The 22,326-nt window shown below is 42.6% G+C and overlaps 1 protein-coding gene across 1 annotated transcript in view; it reads left to right on the top strand.

Moving 5' to 3' along the window:
• SETDB2 (SET domain bifurcated histone lysine methyltransferase 2) overlaps positions 1-22,326 on the top strand; it is a 228,918-nt gene that overhangs the window by 82,094 nt on the left and 124,498 nt on the right. The window contains exon 21 of the mRNA XM_056560069.1: positions 6,987-7,018. Within this exon, the coding sequence (XP_056416044.1) occupies positions 6,987-7,018 (32 nt within the window). The remainder of the gene's footprint in view (positions 1-6,986; positions 7,019-22,326) is intronic.

Below are 22,326 nucleotides of genomic sequence, written 5' to 3'. Positions count from 1 at the left end.
GCACAATTTGCTCTTTTTTGGTTTACGTATATATCCATTACGTATTAATACTATAATTTTCAGTAACCGCACTCTAATAGGTATCAAAACACACTATGCGGAATCACCCTCCTAACACTCGCACCAAGAAAAATTATTGGTCTACCCAAAAGTATATAAATAATACATAATAGGGGGCTACGACGCTAAGGGCATCCGGGGAGGCATAAAACGCTAGACTATATTCCTATGTACAGGTCATGATTAAATCTAAGCGTTTATTCATTCCCCGCGGGTATCTGGTATCCAAAAGAAATATCCAATATGTCTCTCTATTGAAGAGGCGTTTTCTCACATCTCCTCCTCTAATACCTATCTTAACTCTTTCTATACCAGAGACCCGCAGGGAATCCAACTCCCCCGCGTGCACATCTCGAAAATGGCGTGATAACATAGAAATGCCTACTCCTTCACTCCTACTGTCGGAGATATGTCTCCTGATTCTTGTTTTAAGGGTATTGGTAGTGCACCCTACATATTGCATGTTACACTTGGTGCATGTGGCCACATAAACTAACATAGTAGTATTGCAGTTAATGTATTCACGTAGTTGGTATGATTTTTTAGTTACACAAGACATTATTTCTTTAGAATGGTGCATATATTTGCATGTAATACATCGGTTGTGACCACAACCCCAATTCCCTACAATATCCAACCAATTACCCTGTTTAATTTTATCCTTTGTCTTGTATTCTCCTTTTTTAGAATTGAATAGACTTGGTGATAGGGAGGATCCCAATGAGGGTGCTTTTCTGGAGACCGCCATGATACCCTCTTTAACCACCTCCCTCAGTATTGGGTCTCCCTCTAGAACTGGTGTATACTTATTGATTATATTTTTAATTTGGGCAAATTGCGCACTATATGTGGTGACAAAAACTGCTCTTTTTTGTTTATTTTTGGCATTTTGTGAACTATTTGCCCTTTTTCTTTTCCCAGTATATTTAATCAATTGCTCTCTATTAATGCCTTCTACTCTTTCCTGAGCCTTATTAAGACAGTCCTCTGTATAGCCCCTTCTGGCAAATCTGCTTTTAAGCTCTCCTATCTCTATTTCCCATTGTACAGGATCAGAGCAGTTCCTCTTGGTTCTGCACATCTCCCCAAAGGGGATATTCTGGACCACATGCTTTGGATGGCAGGAGGATGCCATAAGGACTGAATTTGTCGCCGTCTCCTTTCTGTAGGGGACGACAACAATCTTAGACTCTCTGCTGGATAGGGAGATGTCCAAAAAATTGACTGAGGTGCTACTAAACTGAGCTGTAAATTTAAGATTTAAATGATTATTATTAATATAGGAAACGAACTCAAAAAAACGACATTCTGTACTCCCCCAAATAATCAATAAGTCATCTATGTAGCGCCCTATCCAGCAGATGTTCTCGAAAAAAGGGTTACTGGGTGTAAACAAAAATTGCTGCTCCCAATAAAACATGGAAATGTTTGCGAAGGAGGGTGAATATTTGGCACCCATGGACGCTCCCCGGGTCTGAAGGAAGAAATCGCCATCAAACATGAAATAATTGTGCTGCAATAAAAATTCTGTAACCATGACGATAAATTCCTTCAGACCCGGGGAGTAACTGCTATATTGATCCAAATGACATGCCAGGGCAGTAAGACCCGCATCCCATGGGATGGATGGATATAATCCCACTACATCGCAGGTGGCCCAAGACATATGTTCACTCCACTCTTTCTGATCTAGAATATTAATGACATGTTTGGTATCCTGTAAAAAAGTGGGCGTGACTTTAGTGAGGGGTTGCAAATAGTGGTCCACCCACTCCCCAAGGCGCTCAGTGACCGATCCTATGCCTGCCACGATCGGTCTAAGGGGAGGTGGAAATACCCCTTTATGCACCTTGGGGAGTGAGTGAAACACAGGGACTACTGGGGCCTCTACATGTAGATATTCTGCCAACTTACTACTGAGAACACCCATGGCAACACCCTCTTCCAAAACTCTTTTTAGCTTAGTTTGAATTGTTTTTGTTGGATCGCTACTGAGTTTCCTATAGATGTCACCGTCTGAAAGGAGCTCTATGTTTAACTGTTTATACAGATCAGAATCAAGCACTATCACATTACCCCCCTTGTCTGCATTACGTGTGACAATATAGTTATTCTCGCTCAATTGTTTTAGTGCCATCCTTTCTCCTTTATTCAAATTATCAGGTGTATGTTTTGACACTATTTTTTCATGCAAGTGCACAAGGTCCCTCTCCACCAACTCCTGGAATCTATCCAGGGCCTCCGATCGGGAGGCCACAGGATAGAACCCAGGGTTGGTGGAGTGGAACGGAACATCCAATGCGTCGTTAACCACATAATTTTCACATTGTAAACTGCGCAAATGTACCATATTCATCTGATCTTTAAAGTCCATACTCATACACAAGTCCACCTGTTGTAATGGTGAGGGTGCCACTTCCAAACTTGCTAGCTGATTATCGTCTTCTAATGAAAAGAAGTGTCTCTGTAATGTTAATCCTCGTGCTAGTCTATTGACATCCAACAAGGTGTTAAATAAATTAAATGTGCAAGTAGGTACAAAGTTCAGTCCTTTGCTCAGCAGGGTAATTTGGGGAGTAGTGAGGGTACACGCAGATAAATTTATAACTGTGCTCACCTCGGAGTGAGGAGTGACCTCAAGGCGTATCTCTTGCCTCCGATGTCGGCGGCCGGCCCTCCTGGTTTTTCGTCTCCTTTTTGGCCCCATCGGTTTTTTGGAGCCGCACTTTGCTCCATGTTTCTATTCACATTGGTGTCAGTATTCATTGCTGAAAATCCCACCTCTTGTGGGCCTCCTGTTTCAGAAAAGCTCACTCTTCTGGGGGATCTTGAGCTTGGTCTGCGTCTGCGCCTAGATTTGGAGCGAGGAGTGCGCAAGATGGATTTCGGGGTGTCACCTTGCGCCTCTCTATGAAGGTGCCAAGAAAAAACTTGATCATTATTGTAATCCTCCGTATCTCTGCGGAATTTCGTTTTTTTTGATCTCCATAATATTACTTTCCACTAGATCCAATTTCTTGAGGATACTTTGTTCCAACTTGGCAAACTCTTCATGATTCTTATATGGCAACAGTGATTCTTTTAGTGTGTCTAGCTCCTTTTGCATAGTTTGCAGCTCTGATTCCTCTTCTTCAATGATATAGGATATCAGTTTCGCAGAGCAATCCAGGAGAGCCAAATCCCATTTGTTAATACATTTTTGGGAATAGTTCTTGACTGGTCTTTTTTTCAGTCTTAAGCCACGTGGGACCAAGCTTTTTTCTAGGTACGTGGTTAAGGTTTGGTGATCCCACCATGTTCTCATTTCTTTTATCATGAGGTCCTCCATCTACCGGGTTAAAGTCAGCATGTCTGGGGGGGCTACATTCATAGCAGGTGCAGCAAAATCTTGGAACACCGAGCGTGCTTTTGTTGCTCGGTCTGGACCCAATACTTGTCGGTCTCCCAGTGCCGCTTGACTTAGTAGCTCTCCCCCTCCTGTGGAGAGTGTTTCCATGATTAGTGCTTGGCGTAGGTGTGTAGCTCCTCCACAGCTATGGGAGCAGGACGATCGGGAAACAGTAAATGTCCAAATGCAGTGGTGTCCGCTCACCTCCGGAGCCAAATCTCCGACACACCTGTGCTGTCACGGACCCGCCGGTCCCGCCCCTTCTTCAACAGCGTATGGAAAGGAAGGATTGTCCGGCACCAGGTATGCTCTAAAAGATTGCTTTTATTCATGCCATAGCAAGGAAACAGACATCACAGAACTGTGGTAATCTGACGCGTTTCGCTCTCTCTTGAGCTTAAACGTAGACTAAATTCAACAGACAAACATGCAAATTTAAAATAGAGACTCGATGGTCACATGATAAAATACCTGACATAGGTAGCAATTGTAAAAACCCGGCATGGATATCATCTGTTAGTATTACAGAATGGGTTGGATCCTACCACTAGTGCGTTATTTGCTGTGTGTTTATCCTATGAGTGCGAATATGCTCCAAATATTATGTGCAAAAATAGACAGGTATGCACATAATAGGTTGCGGTATGTTAATATCGTGCATGTATAGGTCAATAGTAGAATGTAATAATCCACCTCATTGACTAAATAACTCAGAGATCTGCATACATGGATATACATATTAAAATTGCATTCATAAAATGGATTACGGCATGTCAATATCACACATGCACGGGTAAATAATGGAAAAGGATAAGCAGCCTCTTTATATGTATAGCTCTGGGACCTACGTGCATGTATACATATACTAAAAGATGATATATATGCCATAAATCAATAGATATACATAACTAAAAATTGAAACACTGCACAATTTGCTCTTTTTTGGTTTACATATATATCCATTACGTATTAATACTATAATTTTCAGTAACCGCACTCTAATAGGTATCAAAACACACTATGCGGAATCACCCTCCTAACACTCGCACCAAGAAAAATTATTGGTCTACCCAAAAGTATATAAATAATACATAATAGGGGGCTACGACGCTAAGGGCATCCGGGGAGGCATAAAACGCTAGACTATATTCCTATGTACAGGTCATGATTAAATCTAAGCGTTTATTCATTCCCCGCGGGTATCTGGTATCCAAAAGAAATATCCAATATGTCTCTCTATTGAAGAGGCGTTTTCTCGCATCTCCTCCTCTAATACCTATCTTAACTCTTTCTATACCAGAGACCCGCAGGGAATCCAACTCCCCCGCGTGCACATCTCGAAAATGGCGTGATAACATGGAAATGCCTACTCCTTCACTCCTACTGTCGGAGATATGTCTCCTGATTCTTGTTTTAAGGGTATTGGTAGTGCACCCTACATATTGCATGTTACACTTGGTGCATGTGGCCACATAAACTAAAATAGTAGTATTGCAGTTAATGTATTCACGTAGTTGGTATGATTTTTTAGTTACACAAGACATTATTTCTTTAGAATGGTGCATATATTTGCATGTAATACATCGGTTGTGACCACAACCCCAATTCCCTACAATATCCAACCAATTACCCTGTTTAATTTTATCCTTTGTCTTGTATTCTCCTTTTTTAGAATTGAATAGACTTGGTGATAGGGAGGAGCCCAATGAGGGTGCTTTTCTGGAGACTGCCATGATACCCTCTTTAACCACCTCCCTCAGTATTGGGTCTCCCTCTAGAACTGGTGTATACTTATTGATTATATTTTTAATTTGGGCAAATTGCGCACTATATGTGGTGACAAAAACTGCTCTTTTTTGTTTATTTTTGGCATTTTGTGAACTATTTGCCCTTTTTCTTTTCCCAGTATATTTAATCAATTGCTCTCTATTAATGCCTTCTACTCTTTCCTGAGCCTTATTAAGACAGTCCTCTGTATAGCCCCTATAATTCTATTTTAAATTTGCATGTTTGTCTGTTGAATTTAGTCTACGTTTAAGCTCAAGAGAGAGGGAAACGCGTCAGATTACCACAGTCCTGTGATGTCTGTTTCCTTGCTATGGCATGAATAAAAGCAATCTTTTAGAGCATACCTGGTGCCGGACAATCCTTCCTTTCCATAGGTATGATAATGGTTTATGTAGCGTTTAATGTTCTTTTTCCTTTTCACAACAAAATCCTTATCTCTTTTTTTGTTGCCATGTTCTGACAACCATAACTTTTTTATTTTTCTTCTGACGCCATTATGTAAGGGCTTATTTTTTGCAGGACGAGCTGTACTTCTGCTACCTTTTGATCATTTTTTATTCTGTTTAGGACCAAAATTAGTGACTCTTGCGCTTTTTTGTTGTTTCCTTTCTTTTACGGCATTCACCATGCGGAATAAATAACTTTATCATTTTAAGTCATTACGAACATGGCAATATCGTATATATATATATATATATATATATATATATATATATATATTTATTTTTTTTGTTATGTTTTGTTTTTCTGTTTTTTTTTTGTGTGATAAAACATGACTTTATTGGGAAAGAGGCGTTTATTTAATTTTTTACACTTCATTTATTATTTATTTATTACTTCTTATTATAAGTATTACCTTTTACCTGTTATACTATGCTGCAGTACATGTGTGTTGCAACATAGCACAACTCTCTGTGTGGCTGGACCTCACAGGCTTCTGTACTTGCCATGGCATCCATTGGAACCCCACAATCGCATTGCTGGGTCACCAAAGAGGCACAGGGGGAGCCCCCTCACACTGTCAATCGCATAGAAACCGTGGTCAGTACTAACCATGGCATCTATGGGCTAATGTTGCCGAGACCAGCGCCATCTTGTTCTTGGCAACTGCGGCCAGGTCTCACCCCCGATCTTCTGTGCTGCATTCCAGGGCGCAGGAGATCAATCCTATGTATACGTCCTATTGCGGGAATGCATCTGCAGGTAGGGCATATGTATACGTCCAAGAGCAGGAGTTAATATTAAGTTCATGCTTCTATTCACATCGCATTAGAGACCTACATTTCCCAAGCTGGACTCTAAGACTAAGATGACTTAGGCTATGTTCACATTTCAGAATGTCCACATTGAAAATCTCTGTGCAGACATTCTGGAGACTGCGGACACCGGCATTTGGACCGCATGGGAATGAGGTCCTCTCATAGATGGCTATCCATTCCTTGCGAAGTCTGCATAAAGAATGGACATGATCATATGTTCTGCAGACACGGAAAATGGAATTTCCGTGATGAAAATTCTGCCGTGTGCATAGCGCAGCAAAATCCCGTTGAATTCTGTGAAGAATTTAAAACACAATTCCGCACGGAAATTCCGACGTGTGAACATAACCTTAGTGTTATTATATAATATATAGCATTTTATGTTTAAGGCAGGGGAAAGGCAGCAGGTTAAACTCTGCATATGACACTTGTAGTTCTCTTTGAATTTAAAATCTTAAAGTTAGTTACAATAATTTTGTGTTATGTTACAGGAAGAACACAGTAAAGAATCAGCAGAATAATGGTGAGACGTGTTTTAAAATCAATTTCTAGAGATGTATGGTCTTTTGCAAAAATTCATCTGTTTTATGCTAGTGTGTACGAGCCCAAAGCAGAAAATTAGACACAAAACACTTGACAATTACAGTTGTCCTGTCGTGCTGTTGAAAGCCATTTCCACCTTCATTTAAGTTCATGACAAATAGGATGTTTTAACATATACATTGAATCTTAAATTTGTGCCTAAACTCAGATGGTCTCTAAATATTTGCCAGTCTTAGTAAATTCCCCCAGGTGTTTTTTATTTAAATCAGATATTTTTTTTATTGAATTTTTAACAGTTTCATACAGAAAAAACAGAAACCCTGCAACCCAACCCACTCCTCCTCCCCAAAAACAACAGCCACCCCCATCCCCCACAACACAAACCCAAGTCCACCATAAGTCCACAGTCACTGGTGCCATCCTGCAAGAAGAGCATAAACATAGCAGTGAGACATCTCAGGTCCCCTAGGTGTTTAAAGAATGTATATACTACAATATCTACATCATTGTTCTTTCCAAAACAATGAAACAGAGGCCATACAGCCCTCTAGTCTCCTTCTCCCTTCTCTTGGTTATAGAAATACTAGCTGAGCACCCAGCGGTTTTTCCTACCAATCTTTGTGGGGGAGGAAAAGCAACAACGGAGGTGGCTTTTGTCCTCATATGCTGTACTCAAATCCTGACCCCCATATCCCCTCCTCACATCCCGACCCCATGTCCCCTCCTCATGTGCTGACCCCAAATCCCCTCCTCATTTTCTGACCTTGTTTACTGTCGTAATATCTCCACCTCATATCCCGTCCTCATATCCTGACCTCATATCCCATCCCCATATCCTGTCCCCATATCCCATCTTCATATCCTGTCCTCATACCCTGTCCTCATATACCGACCTCATATCCCATCCCCATATCCTGTTCTCATATCTAATCCCCATTTCAAATCCTCATATCCCATCCTCAGGTGGGGCTGAGTTGTGATGAAGATATTGTAAACCGAAAATAAAAGGGGTGTGGCTTAAATGGTGGGCATGTCTTTGCAAGATGGGGCATGGAATGCAGGGAGGTGTGGCTTGCCAGCCGGACTGATGCATTCACCAAGAGAAGCAGAGCGAAGCTTGAGGAGAAGTCCTATATACTTGCATTGGACTTGAAACAAAAACCCCATCCTTCACATAAGGGGGTAAGTTAGGGTTAATTTAACTATTGTATATTTTTATTTGACATATAAGTAACATGTGACCAAGTATTAGCAAAAGATCTCCAGCCGTAGGGAAGTTATATATATTTCCCATAGACTTTTATGGGATTTTAAACAAAAACCCAGACCCTTACAAATAGGGGTGGGTAAGGGTTAAATTACCTATCCTATGTTTGTTGTTGACATATAAGTAACATGTGTGCCAAGTTTCATGTTCATGTAAAAGAGGAAGGAAAAGAAATTCACTGCAATTAGTAGCACACCAAAAAATCATATTCAAAGAATTTCATTATGCTCAAAAAATATTAAACAGCAGAACAATGTATTGCATACACATTACTCAGTACAAAAAGGGTTTAAAAACATCTAAAAACTGACTCAAAAGAGCCAGTGCACAACCTAGGAGAAGGGCCATGAACCCCCTCACCTAAAGACACCCGTCCTCAATACACAATGATACAATGTAAAATAGCCTCCACAGTACTGGAGCCTGCCAGCCCACTTGCTCAATAAATGATAAAAAATGCACAATGAAAGTGTAATTTGTGTTAATTAAGAACACTATAATCTCAATACTTGCGCAGTATGGACACGAAGCAAGCGTACCAGACCGGAGTGAGGCAGTATGAAATCCACAAAGACAGAGGACGAGGTCACAAACTACCCCACGCGTTCCGTCGCCTAAATGGCAACTTCCTCAAGGGTGTTGTGTCATCAAAGTTCTGCTTTGGAATCATGTGGTTGCATATATTTATGGCCTTGTCCAGGTTGTGGATTAGTTTATTCCATGACACTGGACAACCTGAAGACTTGACTTCCTTTTGGGCAGGGATTTAATTATATAGGGACCTGCCGGTTGAATGATTTAGGAGTATGTATATTCTTTTCTGACCTCTAGGAATATATGGGCTTGTGATCCTTGGGATCTGATGGCAGACGGGGCCATACTGAAATACAGTTAGTAGAAGTAGGTCCACACCATAATAAGAAAACTAACTCTAAATAATTAGCAAAAAAACTAAAAAAATTCCAAAAAAACCAATAAATAGCATAATAAAATAAAAATTGATATAAAAATATATACAAAAAACAACAACAAATAAAAAACTAAGACACACTAATATAAAAAAATAACAATAAAAAAATATATAAAAAATAACAACAATATAAAAATGCAATAAAAAAAATAAAAAATTATAAAAATATAAAAACATAAAAGAATAATAAAACTAATATAAAAATATAAATTCAAAATATTATAAAAACATATGCAAAATATACATAAAAATAGAATTAGTATATAAAACATAAAAAAATAAAAAAATATTATAATATAGAATTATATAAAACAATAGAAATAGAGTCAATTAAGAATAGGTTCTGTCTGTCATCGTGTCCCAAGGATAAGATAAGATTTGGTATAATGAAATACATACAATAGAACATTATACAGGGGTCATCCAATCGCTTACTCTGCCGGCAGGTCCTTTGGTGATTTGTGCATTGTTATATACTACATGCTCTGTGTGCCAAAGTAATGTGGGGCGCATGCACTGCTTTCCATCATGCGTGTCAGCCTGCGCTCCATTGGGGTGCCGGCTCTCACGGTGGTGGGTTCGCGGCGCATGCGCTCACGTCCCAGTGGATGGGACCACATGCGTGCCACTCTGCATTCCGGCTGGGCGCAGACTGGCGCGCATTGCGCGCAGTGGACATGATGTAGTGGCGGTTTAGAAGTGATGTTGGAACATACACACACAAACATTGGGGAAAATTTATCATTGGCTTTATGTTACACACTGCGCTCCAGCCGCAAGCACCGTCCGGGGCCGGGATTTGCATCGTGGGACGCGTCTGCATGCGAATCCCGGCCCGTCTCTCACCACGCTCCGCTCCTGCAGCTTCTTCTGTCTCTCAGCTTCAGCGCGTGCGTCTCCGTCCCTTAGGGCGCCAGAGCTCTGAAATTTAACCCCTTAAGGACTCAGGCCATTTGGGCCTTAAGGACTCAGACAGTTTTATTTTTAAGTTTTCGTTTTTTCCTCCTCGCCTTCAAAAAATCATAACTCTTTTATATTTTCATCCAGAGACTAGTATGAGGGCTTGTTTTTTGCGCAACCAGTTGTCTTTTGTAATGCCATCACTCACTTTACCATAAAATGTATGGCGCGGGGGGCGCGTGCGCGCGGCTCACGAGGACAGATGTAGGTGATGTGAGCTCCGCACTGGACTTGCTCTAATAAGCCTATCTCAGCGCCTAACCGGCTCCAACAGAGGTGAATTCCCTACACCGGCTTGATAACTATGTCCAGGTCCAGTAGGAAGAGAAACAAGAAGCTTTCGCAAGGCCTCTCGCAATCTATACCGGACTTTTTCCAATCCACCCCTAGGCCCAAAATGGCAGCGGCCTCTCCTCACCGCTCTGAGATGGCGTCGGACGAGGAAGACCTGGGGGGTCCTGCTAGCATGACCCCGGGTGAAGTTTTCCGCAATATTCAGAAGATGTTCACAGCATAAGGCTGTGACTGACTTTACAGCCCAGATACAGGAACTCGGGCAAAGAGTGGCGGACAATGAAACCAAACTGGATGAGTTGGTGGACGCAGCCGAAACTGATCGCCGCGACATGAGGCCTTGGAACTCAAGCTTGAGGACCTTGAGAACCGGTCCAGGAGAGCGAACATCCGCATTAAAGGTCTGCCTGAGGGGGATACCAACTTACCTGTCATTGTGGATAACATGTTCCAGGGGCTCCTTCCCCAGATGGAACCGGAGTTATTGCGCATGGACCGGATCCATCGGGCCTTGGCTAAGCCGCGCTCTCCAGACGTGCCTCGCGATGTGATCCTCAAATTACACTACTCGGAGGTACGTGATCAGCTGCTGTTTGCCTCCCGTAATCTTAAAGCCTTACCGGGCATGCCGCCCGAGGTGAAACTGTTTGTCGACCTCTCTCCATCGACCCTTGAACGCAGACGCCAGTTTCGCCCGATTACCCTGACCCTTCTCCGAGAAAGGGTTAAGTACAGGTGGGGATTCCCCTTCTCCCTATCCTTCCAGATGAATGGCCACGCTTATACGGTGCGTACACTTGCTGAGGCTAAAGATGTGCTTGCCAAGGAGAAGATTCAATGTGAAATCCCAGCAGCCCTCCCGCAATGAGGCCCCCGCCCGTCACGTACCTGGTCCCGTGTCCCGGTGGCTGGGAGAGGGTCTCCTCCTTCACAGGGATCTTCGCAGCCGCCCCAAGTGACCTGATCTATGGAACGATGGACTATCTTCTTGCTGTAGGACTTCACCCACTGTTTTGCAGGCTGAGTAAGTCTGGACTGATGTGTCCTGTCTCCCTGAATGGGTTGTGGAAGTATGCCAGACGAACTAATCTCTGTGCTGGCTTTCCATAGTGGTTCTTAGTTTTTTTTTTTTTTTCTTTTATGTTTGGTTTTTCCTGTTACTCACACCCCTTACGGTGAGCATACGGACATACTTCACTACTTGCTTGCATGGTCATATTGATTGGTGGATGGCGTCTCAGCCTGTATTACTGGACGGTACATGTGTATAATATTGTCACATAATGTACGGGGATTTAACTCCCCGGTGAAACGGAGGATGGCTTTTTGGGACTATAGCAAGCACAGACCGGACATTATCTGTATTCAAGAATCCCACTTTACTCTATCCTCGTTCCCTGCCCTGGTCCACCCTCAATATTCTAGAGTATATATCTCCTCCTATCACTCTAAATGTAGGGGGGTTCTCATATGTCTCTGCAATACCCTGCCGTTTGATGTTGCTCATACCCATGTGGATACCGAGGGTCATTTTATTATACTTGTAGGATCTCTTTATGGACGTGGAGAGTGTGTGGTTAATTCCTATGCCTCGAATGTGGACCCCTTATCATTCTTTCATGCTATGTGTTGCAGATTGGAGGGGTATGAGTATGAATTGTTGTTATGGGCTGGGGATTTTAATATTGTTTACAGCGGAACCCTGGATAGGTCATCACCCTCAGTCCTTCAGAGGTCCCGGGTACAACAAAAGTTACTGCACTCTGCCTTTGTCTCTCACCAATTGGTAGATGCATGGCGTGAACATAATGGCCCTGCGAGGGGTTACACTTACTATTCGCCCTCGCAGCGTCATTACTCTAGAATTGATTGGTTGCTGGTTAATTCCCCCTCCATTCCCCTGCTATTCTACGCTAGACATGTTTTATCCACCTGGTCTGATCATGATGCGGTTCTAGCCGAGTTGGACCTTGTGGGCGGACCTAACACCCCGTATAGATGGAGGCTCAATGAGTCCCTTCTAACTAACCCTACCTTCAGAACTGCTATTATGGAAGACATTCGCTTGTACTTTGATTTAAATGCTACGCCTGAGTCTGACCCGATTTGGGTTTGGTCCGCACACAAGGCATACATCAGAGGGCGGTTTATTTGCTTGGCCTCTAAACAGAAGAGGGATAGGACTAGACATCAACTTGCTTTAGAACATAAGTACCGCCGACTCTCCTTGGCTCATCAGCGTAATCCCTCATTGTACCTGGCTAGGGAGCTGCGGGACACGAAGTTGCAACTGGATGCCGTCCTCTCTCATAAATTGGAGAGAGCTATACGGTGGACAAGAGCCACGTATTATAGGTTTGCCAATAAACCGAACAAATTGTTGGTGACGATGCTTAAGCAGCAGCAACGTTTGAAATATGTTCATAGCATCCAGTTGCGGCCCGGGCTCCGCACGTCTCATCCGACCCGTATTCATGAAGCTTTTCATTCATACTTTTCTTCACTGTACTCTGCTCCGGACCATCCTGTCACGTACTCCTCTGCTCTCTCCTCCTTTCTTTCTACTGTTCCACTCCCAGCTCTAACACAAGATGATAGGGAATTACTTAACGCTCCCTTTACCATTAAGGAGGTCACGTCCACTATTTCCTAGCTGAAGTTGGGGAAGGCCCCGGGCCCTGATGGCCTCTCAGCACAATATTATAAAAAATTATCTTCCCTTCTTGCTCCTATTCTGACCTCTCTTTTCAACTCCCTTTCCTCTGCCACCTCTCTCCCTGCTGATTTTCTGGATGCCTTAATCACTGTAATACCAAAGCCCAACAAAGATCCTTCACTAGTTACTAATTACCTCCCAATCTTATTCATAAATTTAGACACTAAAATTCTTACATCAATACTGGCCCATAGATTGAACACCCTGCTGCCCAGGTTGATACATGCCGACCAAGTGGGTTTTATACCCGGGAGGCAAGCTTCGGATAATATACGCAAGGTGTTGAATGTCATCCACTGGGCTTCCACCTCCTCGACCCCTGTCATGCTGCTTGCTTGGACATAGAAAAGGACTTTGATAGCGTCTGCTGGCCTTACCTACAGAGTGTCCTATCCAGCCTGGGTTTTCTTTATTCATATTCTTCGCCTGCTCTATTCTACTCCCTCTGCATATCTCAAACTACGCACTGCTTCCCCCCATCCTATCCCCATCTCCAGAGGTACACGTCAGGGATGCCCTCTTTCACCCGCATTGTTTGCATTAGCAATGGAACCCCTAGCTGCCCTTATTAGATCATCACATGACATTACTGGCGTCACTATTCGTGCTTCCCAATACAAACTTAGTCTATTTGCTGACGACCTCCTTCTCACTCTCACTCATCCTTTGACTTCTCTTCCTAACCTCTTCCATATCTTCTTTTTCTACTTTCTCTGGTCTCCGTGTTAATCCCTCAAAATCTGAGACTTTATATGTTGGCATCCCTGAGCGTACACAGAAGCTCATAGATCTCAACTTTTCCTTTCCTTCTTCTTCCTCTTCCTTATCCTATCTAAGTGTTTCCCTCACTTCTTCCATCTCGACTTTGTATGCAGCGAACTACCCCCACATTTACCGTGCTATTAGGGCTGACATGAAACGTTGGGACATGCCTCACCTATCCTGGATAGGCAGAATAAACACAGTTAAGATGGTGATATTGCCTTGTATCCTTTACCTTTTTAGGACATTGCCGATCCCAGTGGGGAAATCCAACCTCCAATCCCTGCAATCGGATATCACTTCCTTTATATTAAAATGACGACAATGTACTATCACAAAAGGCTAGGAGGCATGTCAGTTCCTCATTTGCTAAAATGAGTCAGATGGCTTGGTTTATGGCATCTGAACCCATTCCGTTGTGGGTTGGCCTGGAGAGTTCACTCCTGTCCCCCCATATGCTTCCCTCACTATTCTGATCGATCGCCCTGGTAACCCGTCAGGTTCCCTTCTCTGCTCTGCTCACTCTCCACTCCCTGTCTCTTTGGCGGATGGTCCGGTTCCGCTTCCAACTACAATCTTTTTCAGCTCCCTTAACTCCTTTGCTTAACAACCCTCACTTCCTTCCAGGTTTACACTCCTCCGATTTTAAATGGTGGTCTAACCAAGGCCTTCACTGCTACTATGACTTTCTAGTGAGGGGTCGCCTTCAGACGCTGGAGGAATTTCATTCTCGCTACGACCCTCCGGTCTCTGAAGGTCTCCGACTTTTGCAAATCTTTTCCTTTCTACGCTCTTTCCCCTCTTCTTCTTCCTCTTCTCCCTCCTCTTCTACTCTGTCTGATTTTGAATGTCTTTTTAGATACTCTCCTACCCGAAGGGGCCTATTGTCTATAATCTATAGTCAACTGAACTCTCCCCCACCCGATCCCACGCTGCCCTTTATGAGAAAGTGGGAATCTGATTTTCACACTACATTCCCCCTCGACACTGGCATTCATGTTGTGAATCTCTCAGTAGGGGTAGTTGGCAGGTCTCTCTTACAGAGACTTCGCTTAAGATTTTGCATAGGACTTACCTTGTTCCCACGCGCTTACAGAGGTTTTTTCCGACCTCTTCGCCGATATGTTTCCGTGGCTGTGACATCTAGGCTCTATGTACCACACTTGGTGGTCCTGTCCAGTTGCTAGAACTTTTTGGACGGGCGTGGTTCATATGATCAGGGAAATCACAGCGTTTTCCTGCCCGCTCCAACTGGCATTTTGCCTTCTTAGTAAGCAACCTACCCGCATGAATTACAGACTATTCCGTCTATCTCAATTTATCCTGATGGCGGCTCGGATTCATGTGGCGGGGAGGTGGAAGACGCCTACCCTGTCACTGGAGAGCGTGATCGACAGAGTAAATACTATTATGTTATCTGAAAAATTGAATGCTATGAGGGATGATGTGGTTTCTGTGTTTGAGAGAATGTGGGACCCATGGCTCTCCTCCAATTTTTGTCCTGATATGCACTCGGCACTGTCTTTATATTAGAATACTTCTTTGGCTGCTGTCTGCCTCTAATGACTGCCCACCTATATTTGACCCATGCCCTAATCCCCACCGTATGTTTACTATATGTCATTGCTTATTGTTACCTGTTATTGCTTATGCTATACCTTTTTCTTCGGGCTGCGTCCCGAATAACTATCTGTACCTGTTCTATTGTCTATCTCAATAAAAGCTTCCTGTTTGATACTAAAATGTATGCACAACCAAAAAAATACTATTTGTGTGGGGAAATTAAAAAGAAAACTGCAATTTTGGAAGGTTTTGTTTTCACGCCGTACAATTTACAGTAAAAAATGTTCTTTATTCTTTGGGTCAATACGATTAAAATGATACCCATGATAACATACTTTTCTATTACTGTTGCGCTTAAAAAAAAAATCGCAAGCTTTGTAACCAAACTAGTACATTTAAAATCCCCCTATTTTGAAGACTTATAACTTTTTCATTTTTCCATATAAGCGGCGGTATGAGGGCTCATTTTTTGCGCTGTGATCTTTACTTTTTATTTATACCATATTTGCTTATATAAAACTTTTAATACATTTTTAAATAATTTTTTTGGGAATAAAATAGCAGGTATTTGGGACTTTTTTTTTTTACATTCACGCTGTTCACCGTACGGAATCATTAACATTTTATTTTAATATTTCGGATATTTACGCAAATGTTTGTTTTCACACTTTTTGGGGGTGAAATAGGGAGAATGGGACAATTTACTTTTTTATTGGGGGAGGGGGTTTTTCAAATGTTTTTAACTTTTTTTTTTCTTAGACTTTTATTTTTACACTTTAACCCCTTAAGGACCGGAGGTTTTTCCGTTTTTGCATTTTCGTTTTTTGCTCCTTGCCTTTAAAAAATCATAACTCTTTCAAATTTACACCTAAAAATCCATATGATGGCTTATTTTTTGCGCCACCAATTGTACTTTGTAATGACGTCAGTCATTTTGCCCAAAAATCTATGGTGAAGCGGGAAAAAAAATCATTGTGCGACAAAATTGAAAAAAAACGCTGTTTTGTAACTTTTGGGGGCTTTCGTTTCTACGTAGTACATTTTTCGGTAAAAATGACACCTGATATGTATTCTGTAGGTCCATACGATTAAAATGATACCCTACTTATATAGGTTTGATTTTGTCGGACTTCTGGAAAAAATCATAACTACATGCAGGAAAATTAATACGTTTAAAATTGTCATCTTCTGACCCCTATAACTTTTTTATTTTTCCGTGTATGGGGCGGTGTGAGCGCTCATTTTTTGCGGCGTGATCTGAAGTTTTTAACGGTACCATTTTTGCATTGATAGGACTTATTGACTTTTTATTCATTTTTAAATGATATAAAAAGTGACCAAAAATGCACTATTTTGGACTTTGGAATTTTTTTGCGCGCACGCCATTGACCGAGCGGTTTAATTAATGATATATTTTTATAATTCGGACATTTCCGCACGCGGTGATACCACATATGTTTATTTTTATTTTTATTTACACTGTGTTTTTTTTTTTATTGGAAAAGGGGGGTGATTCAAACTTTTAATAGGGGAGGAGTTAAATGATCTTTATTCACTTTTTTTTTCCACTTTTTTTTTGCAGTGTTATAGGTCCCATAGGGACCTATAACACTGCACACACTGATCTTCTATGTTGATCACTGGTTTCTCATAAGAAACCAGTGATCAACGATTCTGCCGGATGACTGCTCATGCCTGGATCTCAGGCACTGAGCAGTCATTCGGCGATCGGACAGCGAGGAGGCAGGAAGGGGCCCTCCCGCTGTCCTGTCAGCTGTTCGGGATGCCGCGATTAGCCGCGGCTATCCCGAACAGCCCGACTGAGCTAGCCGGGAACTTTCACTTTCACTTTTAGCCGCGCAGCTCAGCTTTGAGCGCGCGGCTAAAGGGTTAATAGCGCGCGGCGCCGCGATCGGCGCTGCGCGCTATTAGAGGCGGGTCCCGGCTTCACTATGACGCCGGGCCCGCCATGATATGACGCGGGGTTACTGTGTAACCCCGCGTTATATCAGAAGAGCAGGACCAAGGACGTACCGGTACGTCCTTGGTCCTTAAGGGGTTAATAGTCGATTGCTAATACTGTTCAGTGCTATGCATAGGACATAGCACTGATCAGTATTATGGGTCATCTTCTGCTCTGGTCTGAGCAGAGCAGAAGTCCCGTGGAAGGCAGCGGAGGCAGGTGAGGGGACCTTAGTCTGACGTTCTGGACGATCGGATCACCGCGGCAATGCTGCGGGCGATCCGATCATCCATTTTAGTGACCGCGATGCTGCAGATGCCATGATCTGTATTGATCACGGCATCTGAGGGGTTAATGGCGGACATCCGCGCGATCGCGGATGTCCGCCTTAACCGGCGGGTCCCTGGAGCCGGGACCTGCCGCACATGACCCGAGCATCGCTCCGATGCTTGCGGTTATGTATAGAATGTAAATGTACAGTACAGACCAAAAGTTTGGACACACCTTCTCATTCAGAGTTTTCTTTATTTTCATGACTATGAAAACTGTAGATTCACACTGAAGGCATCAAAACTATGAATTAACACATGTGGAATTATATACATAACAAAAAAGTGTGAAAATATATTCTAGGTTCTAGACACCTTTTTCTTTGATTACTTATTTGCACACTCTTGGCATTCTCTTGATGAGCTTCAAGAGGTAGTCACCTGAAATGGTCTTCCAACAGTCTTGAAGGAGTTCCCAGAGATGCTTAGCACTCGTTGGCCCTTTTTGCCTTCACTCTGCGGTCCAGCTCACCCCAAACAGTCTCGATTGGGTTCAGGTCTGGTGACTGTGGAGGCCAGGTCATCTGGCACAGCACCCCATCACTCTCCTTCTTGGTCAAATAGCCCTTACACAGCCTGGAGGTGTGTTTGGAGTCATTGTCCTGTTGAAAAATAAATGATGGTCCAACTAAACGCAAACCAGATGGAATAGCATGCCGCTGCAAGATGCTGTGGTAGACATGCTGGTTCAGTATGCCTTCAGTTTTGAATAAATCCCCAACAGTGTCACCAGAAAAGCACCCCCACACCATCACACCTCCTCCTCCACACCAGCACACCTGTGAAGTGAAAACCATTTCAGGTGACTACCTCTTGAATCTCAATCTCAAGAGACTACCAAGAGTGTGCAAAGCAGTAATCAAAGCAAAAGGTGGCTACTTTGAAGAACCTAGAAAATGACATTCATAGTTTTGATGCCTTCAATGTGAATCTACAATTGTCATAGTCATGAAAATAAAGAAAACTCTGAATGAGAAGGTGTGTCCAAACTTTTGGTCTGTACTGTACGTCCTGGTGCGTTAAGTACCAGCTCACCAGGACGTACATTTACGTCTGGCGTTGTTAAGGGTTTAAAGGGCCTGTACACCCATAATTAGTGAATACACCTGACACCACATTATACGTTGTTTGTACCTCCCACACTTTCCTGCCGGATCTTCAGTGCCTATTGCCTGAGAGAAAGCGTTCCTATTGCCTGTTGCCATACCCGTGTATCCAGACCTTCCTGCTATGTTTTTTGACTACGAACCTTTGCCGCCTGCCTTGACCTTCTGCTACGTTGACTACACTACTGCCTCTTCCTTCGGTACCTCGCCTTTCCCAGTTACCTGTGTGGTCGTGCCGTGTCGAGGTTAGCGACCTGGGTGTCGCCTGCCGCAGCAAGCCCATCCTGCCTTGCGGCGGGCTCTGGTTAAGACAAGCGGCACCTTAGACTCCGCTCCCCGATAGGGTCTGAGTCATCAGCCACACAGGTAGAGGATCCACATCCAGCTCCGTTATACTTTACACCACTTCAATGTTCTAAATGTCCCTGCAAATTGTGCGCAATTGCATTTTTTTTGCGCAATTTTTGGTAGAACATCTTTCAAAGTTGATTACTGTTTGGTGCACTGTACCCCACTTTTTGCAGTGGACCTGTATTTATTATTTGCGCAAATTCAATTTAGAAGTGTTTTTTTTACTTTTTTTGTGCAAACCTACACCACCTAATAGGACATGTACAAAAGTGTCAGATGCTAGAACACAAAGCTTTAATCTATCTCTGCAGCTCACTGGTTTATATAATTGTTAAAAATTTATCAAGTTCTCGGCACCCTTTTGGTAAATTTTGAGCTATTGTACAAACAATACACCAAGCAAACAGGGGTTAAATCTATTCTACCTTACACCAACATTTATAAATGTTCCCCATTGAGTTTTATATATATATATATATATATATATATATATATATATATATAGATTGTGACAACCATTGCAATAGGTACCTGTAGGTACCTGTTAGTAAATGTTAAATGGCATGTAGAGAAAGAAAATAAAAGGTGCTCACAGGGCAACACAGAACTACTAGTACGGACACAGAGTTGTGCATATTTAGGCATCACACTATTACATATTTGCAAATCACCACACTTCCAGTTTAGTCAAGCAGGTAGAAGCAGAACTAGTAGTTCGTGCAAATCCATGGTCAAATATCACTGAACAGAGGATTGGAACTTGAAGGATCTTTATTCTTTCTGAGAATTTCTAATAGATCACTCATAGACATAATATGCATCACCTGTACAGTAGACTCGGATAGGTGGCGGCCAGGTAGGAGGATTCAGGCTGGAGATGCAGGCTGACAATGTAGTTGGAGATAGTGTAGCTGAGCCAAGTGATACATCATAGCTAAGTATCTCAGATGCAGCCAGGTGATACAGGCTTGATGAAAGTACAGGTGTGGTCAACAGTCTAAGGGTCGGAACACACTTTGTTTTGGCCCCTGTTAATCGTATCCGTCAGCATCCTGCCAAAAACGGGATGTCGACGTATACTGTTAACGAGAGCAGAGCACCCCATTCACTTCTGGTGCCAAACGGAGTCACCCCTAGTGACTCAGTACGGGACATATGTCTTCTTTTAAGAGCACTCATGACAGGGGCTGTTGCACTTTTGAAATAGCGCACGAGTCCCGAGTGACAAGGTGACTCCTTTCGACCATAGAATTGAATGGGGTCCGCGGCGCCCATTAACAGCACACATCAGCATCCCGTTTTCGTTTGGATGCTGACGGATACGATCAATAGGGGCCAAAAGATAGTGTGTTTCGACCCTAAGTCATACACTGGAGAATCAGCAAGGTACAGAGGAAACAGGTGGAGGCATCAGGTTAAGATATCAGGCACAGGAAAACAGCAGATCAGATCAGACACCATCTGTAGTAGACAAACTACAATATTGCTCAGGCTCCAGGGGAAGGGAGAAGTTCTCTCACATAGGTGGTGCCTGGAAGAAATTGGAAGAGGGCAGGATTTGGGGATGCACATGGACCCTTAAAGGGGTACTCCACTGGAAAACATTTTTTTTTTTTTTTAAATCAACTGGCACCTAAACGTTAAACAGATTTGTAAATTACTTCTATTTAAAAAAAAAATCTTAATCCTTCCAGTACTTATCAGCTGCTGTATACTACAGAGAATGTTCTTTTATTTTTGAATTTCCTTTTTGTCTGTCCACAGTGCTCTCTACTGACACCTCTGTCCATTTTAGGAACTGTCCAAAGTAGGAGCAAATCCCTATAGAAAATCTATCCTGCTCTGGACAGTTCCTAAAATTGACAGAGGTGTCAGCAGAGAGCACTGTGGTTAGACAGAAAGGAAATTCAAAAAGAAAACAACTTCCTGTGGAGCATACAACAGTTGATTTAAAAAAAAAAAAAGGTTTCCAGTGGAGTACCCCTTTAAAGCCCACAGCCTGTACACATGCATGGCCCCCGAATGGTGTGTGTCAGATACTGCGACACTACAGCACATGAAGTTCATAGCAGAGGGAAATGCTGCATGCTGGCAGCTGTCAACCACCGGCATTACAGCAAAGAAAATGGGATGAACCAAGTGGATTTCATGTAATGATGTCTCATGATGAGAATGTCAAAAAGGGGGATGCACCAAGTGGATGCCATGATAATGATTTTAGAAGGGAAATGAACCAAGGGAATTTCATGTGATGTCACATGATGATAATGTCATTAGGGGAATGAGCCAAAAGAAATGTAATCGGATGTCACATGATATCAGAAAGGGGATGAACCAAGTGACAAAGTCAGGAGGAGGTGATTTTATATGAAGATATCACAGGATAATTATGTCCAAAGAGGGATGAGCCAAGTGAATGACGTGATGATGTCACATGATGATGATATCAACTTTTTTTTACATTTTGTTATTTTGCTGCTTTTTGCTGAATAAAAAAAATGAAGTTTCCCCCAACCATTCTGCACATAAAACTCCATAATAACAAAGTAAAGACCAAATGTTAGGAAAAACTAACATTTTGCATAAGTATTCAGACCCTTTACTCAGTACATAGTTGAAGCACCTCTGGCACATTTCTTAGGGATGATGCCACAAAGTTTGCACACCCGTATTGGGGGATTTTGGATGAGTTGTCCCCTAAGCCCCTCCTTTGTTGTCTTGCCTGTGTGCTTAGAGTCATTGGAGGGGATTTATCAAAACTTTCTTGAGGAAAAGTTGCTGAGTTGCCCATAGCAACCAATCAGATCGCATCTTTAATTTTTGAAAAGGCCTCTGAAAAAGGAAAGAAGCGATCTGATTGGTTGCTATGGGCAACTTTTCCTCTGGACAGGTTTTGATAGATCTCCCCCATTGTCTTGTTTGAAAATGAATCTTAAGCACAGTGTGAGGTCCAGAGCACTCTAGATCAAGTTTTATAAAGGGGTTATTAAGTATTAGAAAATGTTAT

The sequence above is a fragment of the Hyla sarda genome, chromosome 2 (assembly GCF_029499605.1).
Source record: "Hyla sarda isolate aHylSar1 chromosome 2, aHylSar1.hap1, whole genome shotgun sequence".
Lineage (NCBI taxonomy): Eukaryota > Metazoa > Chordata > Amphibia > Anura > Hylidae > Hyla > Hyla sarda.
The sequence above is the reverse complement of the archived record's forward strand: the minus strand, read 5'-3'. Positions and strand labels throughout refer to the sequence as shown.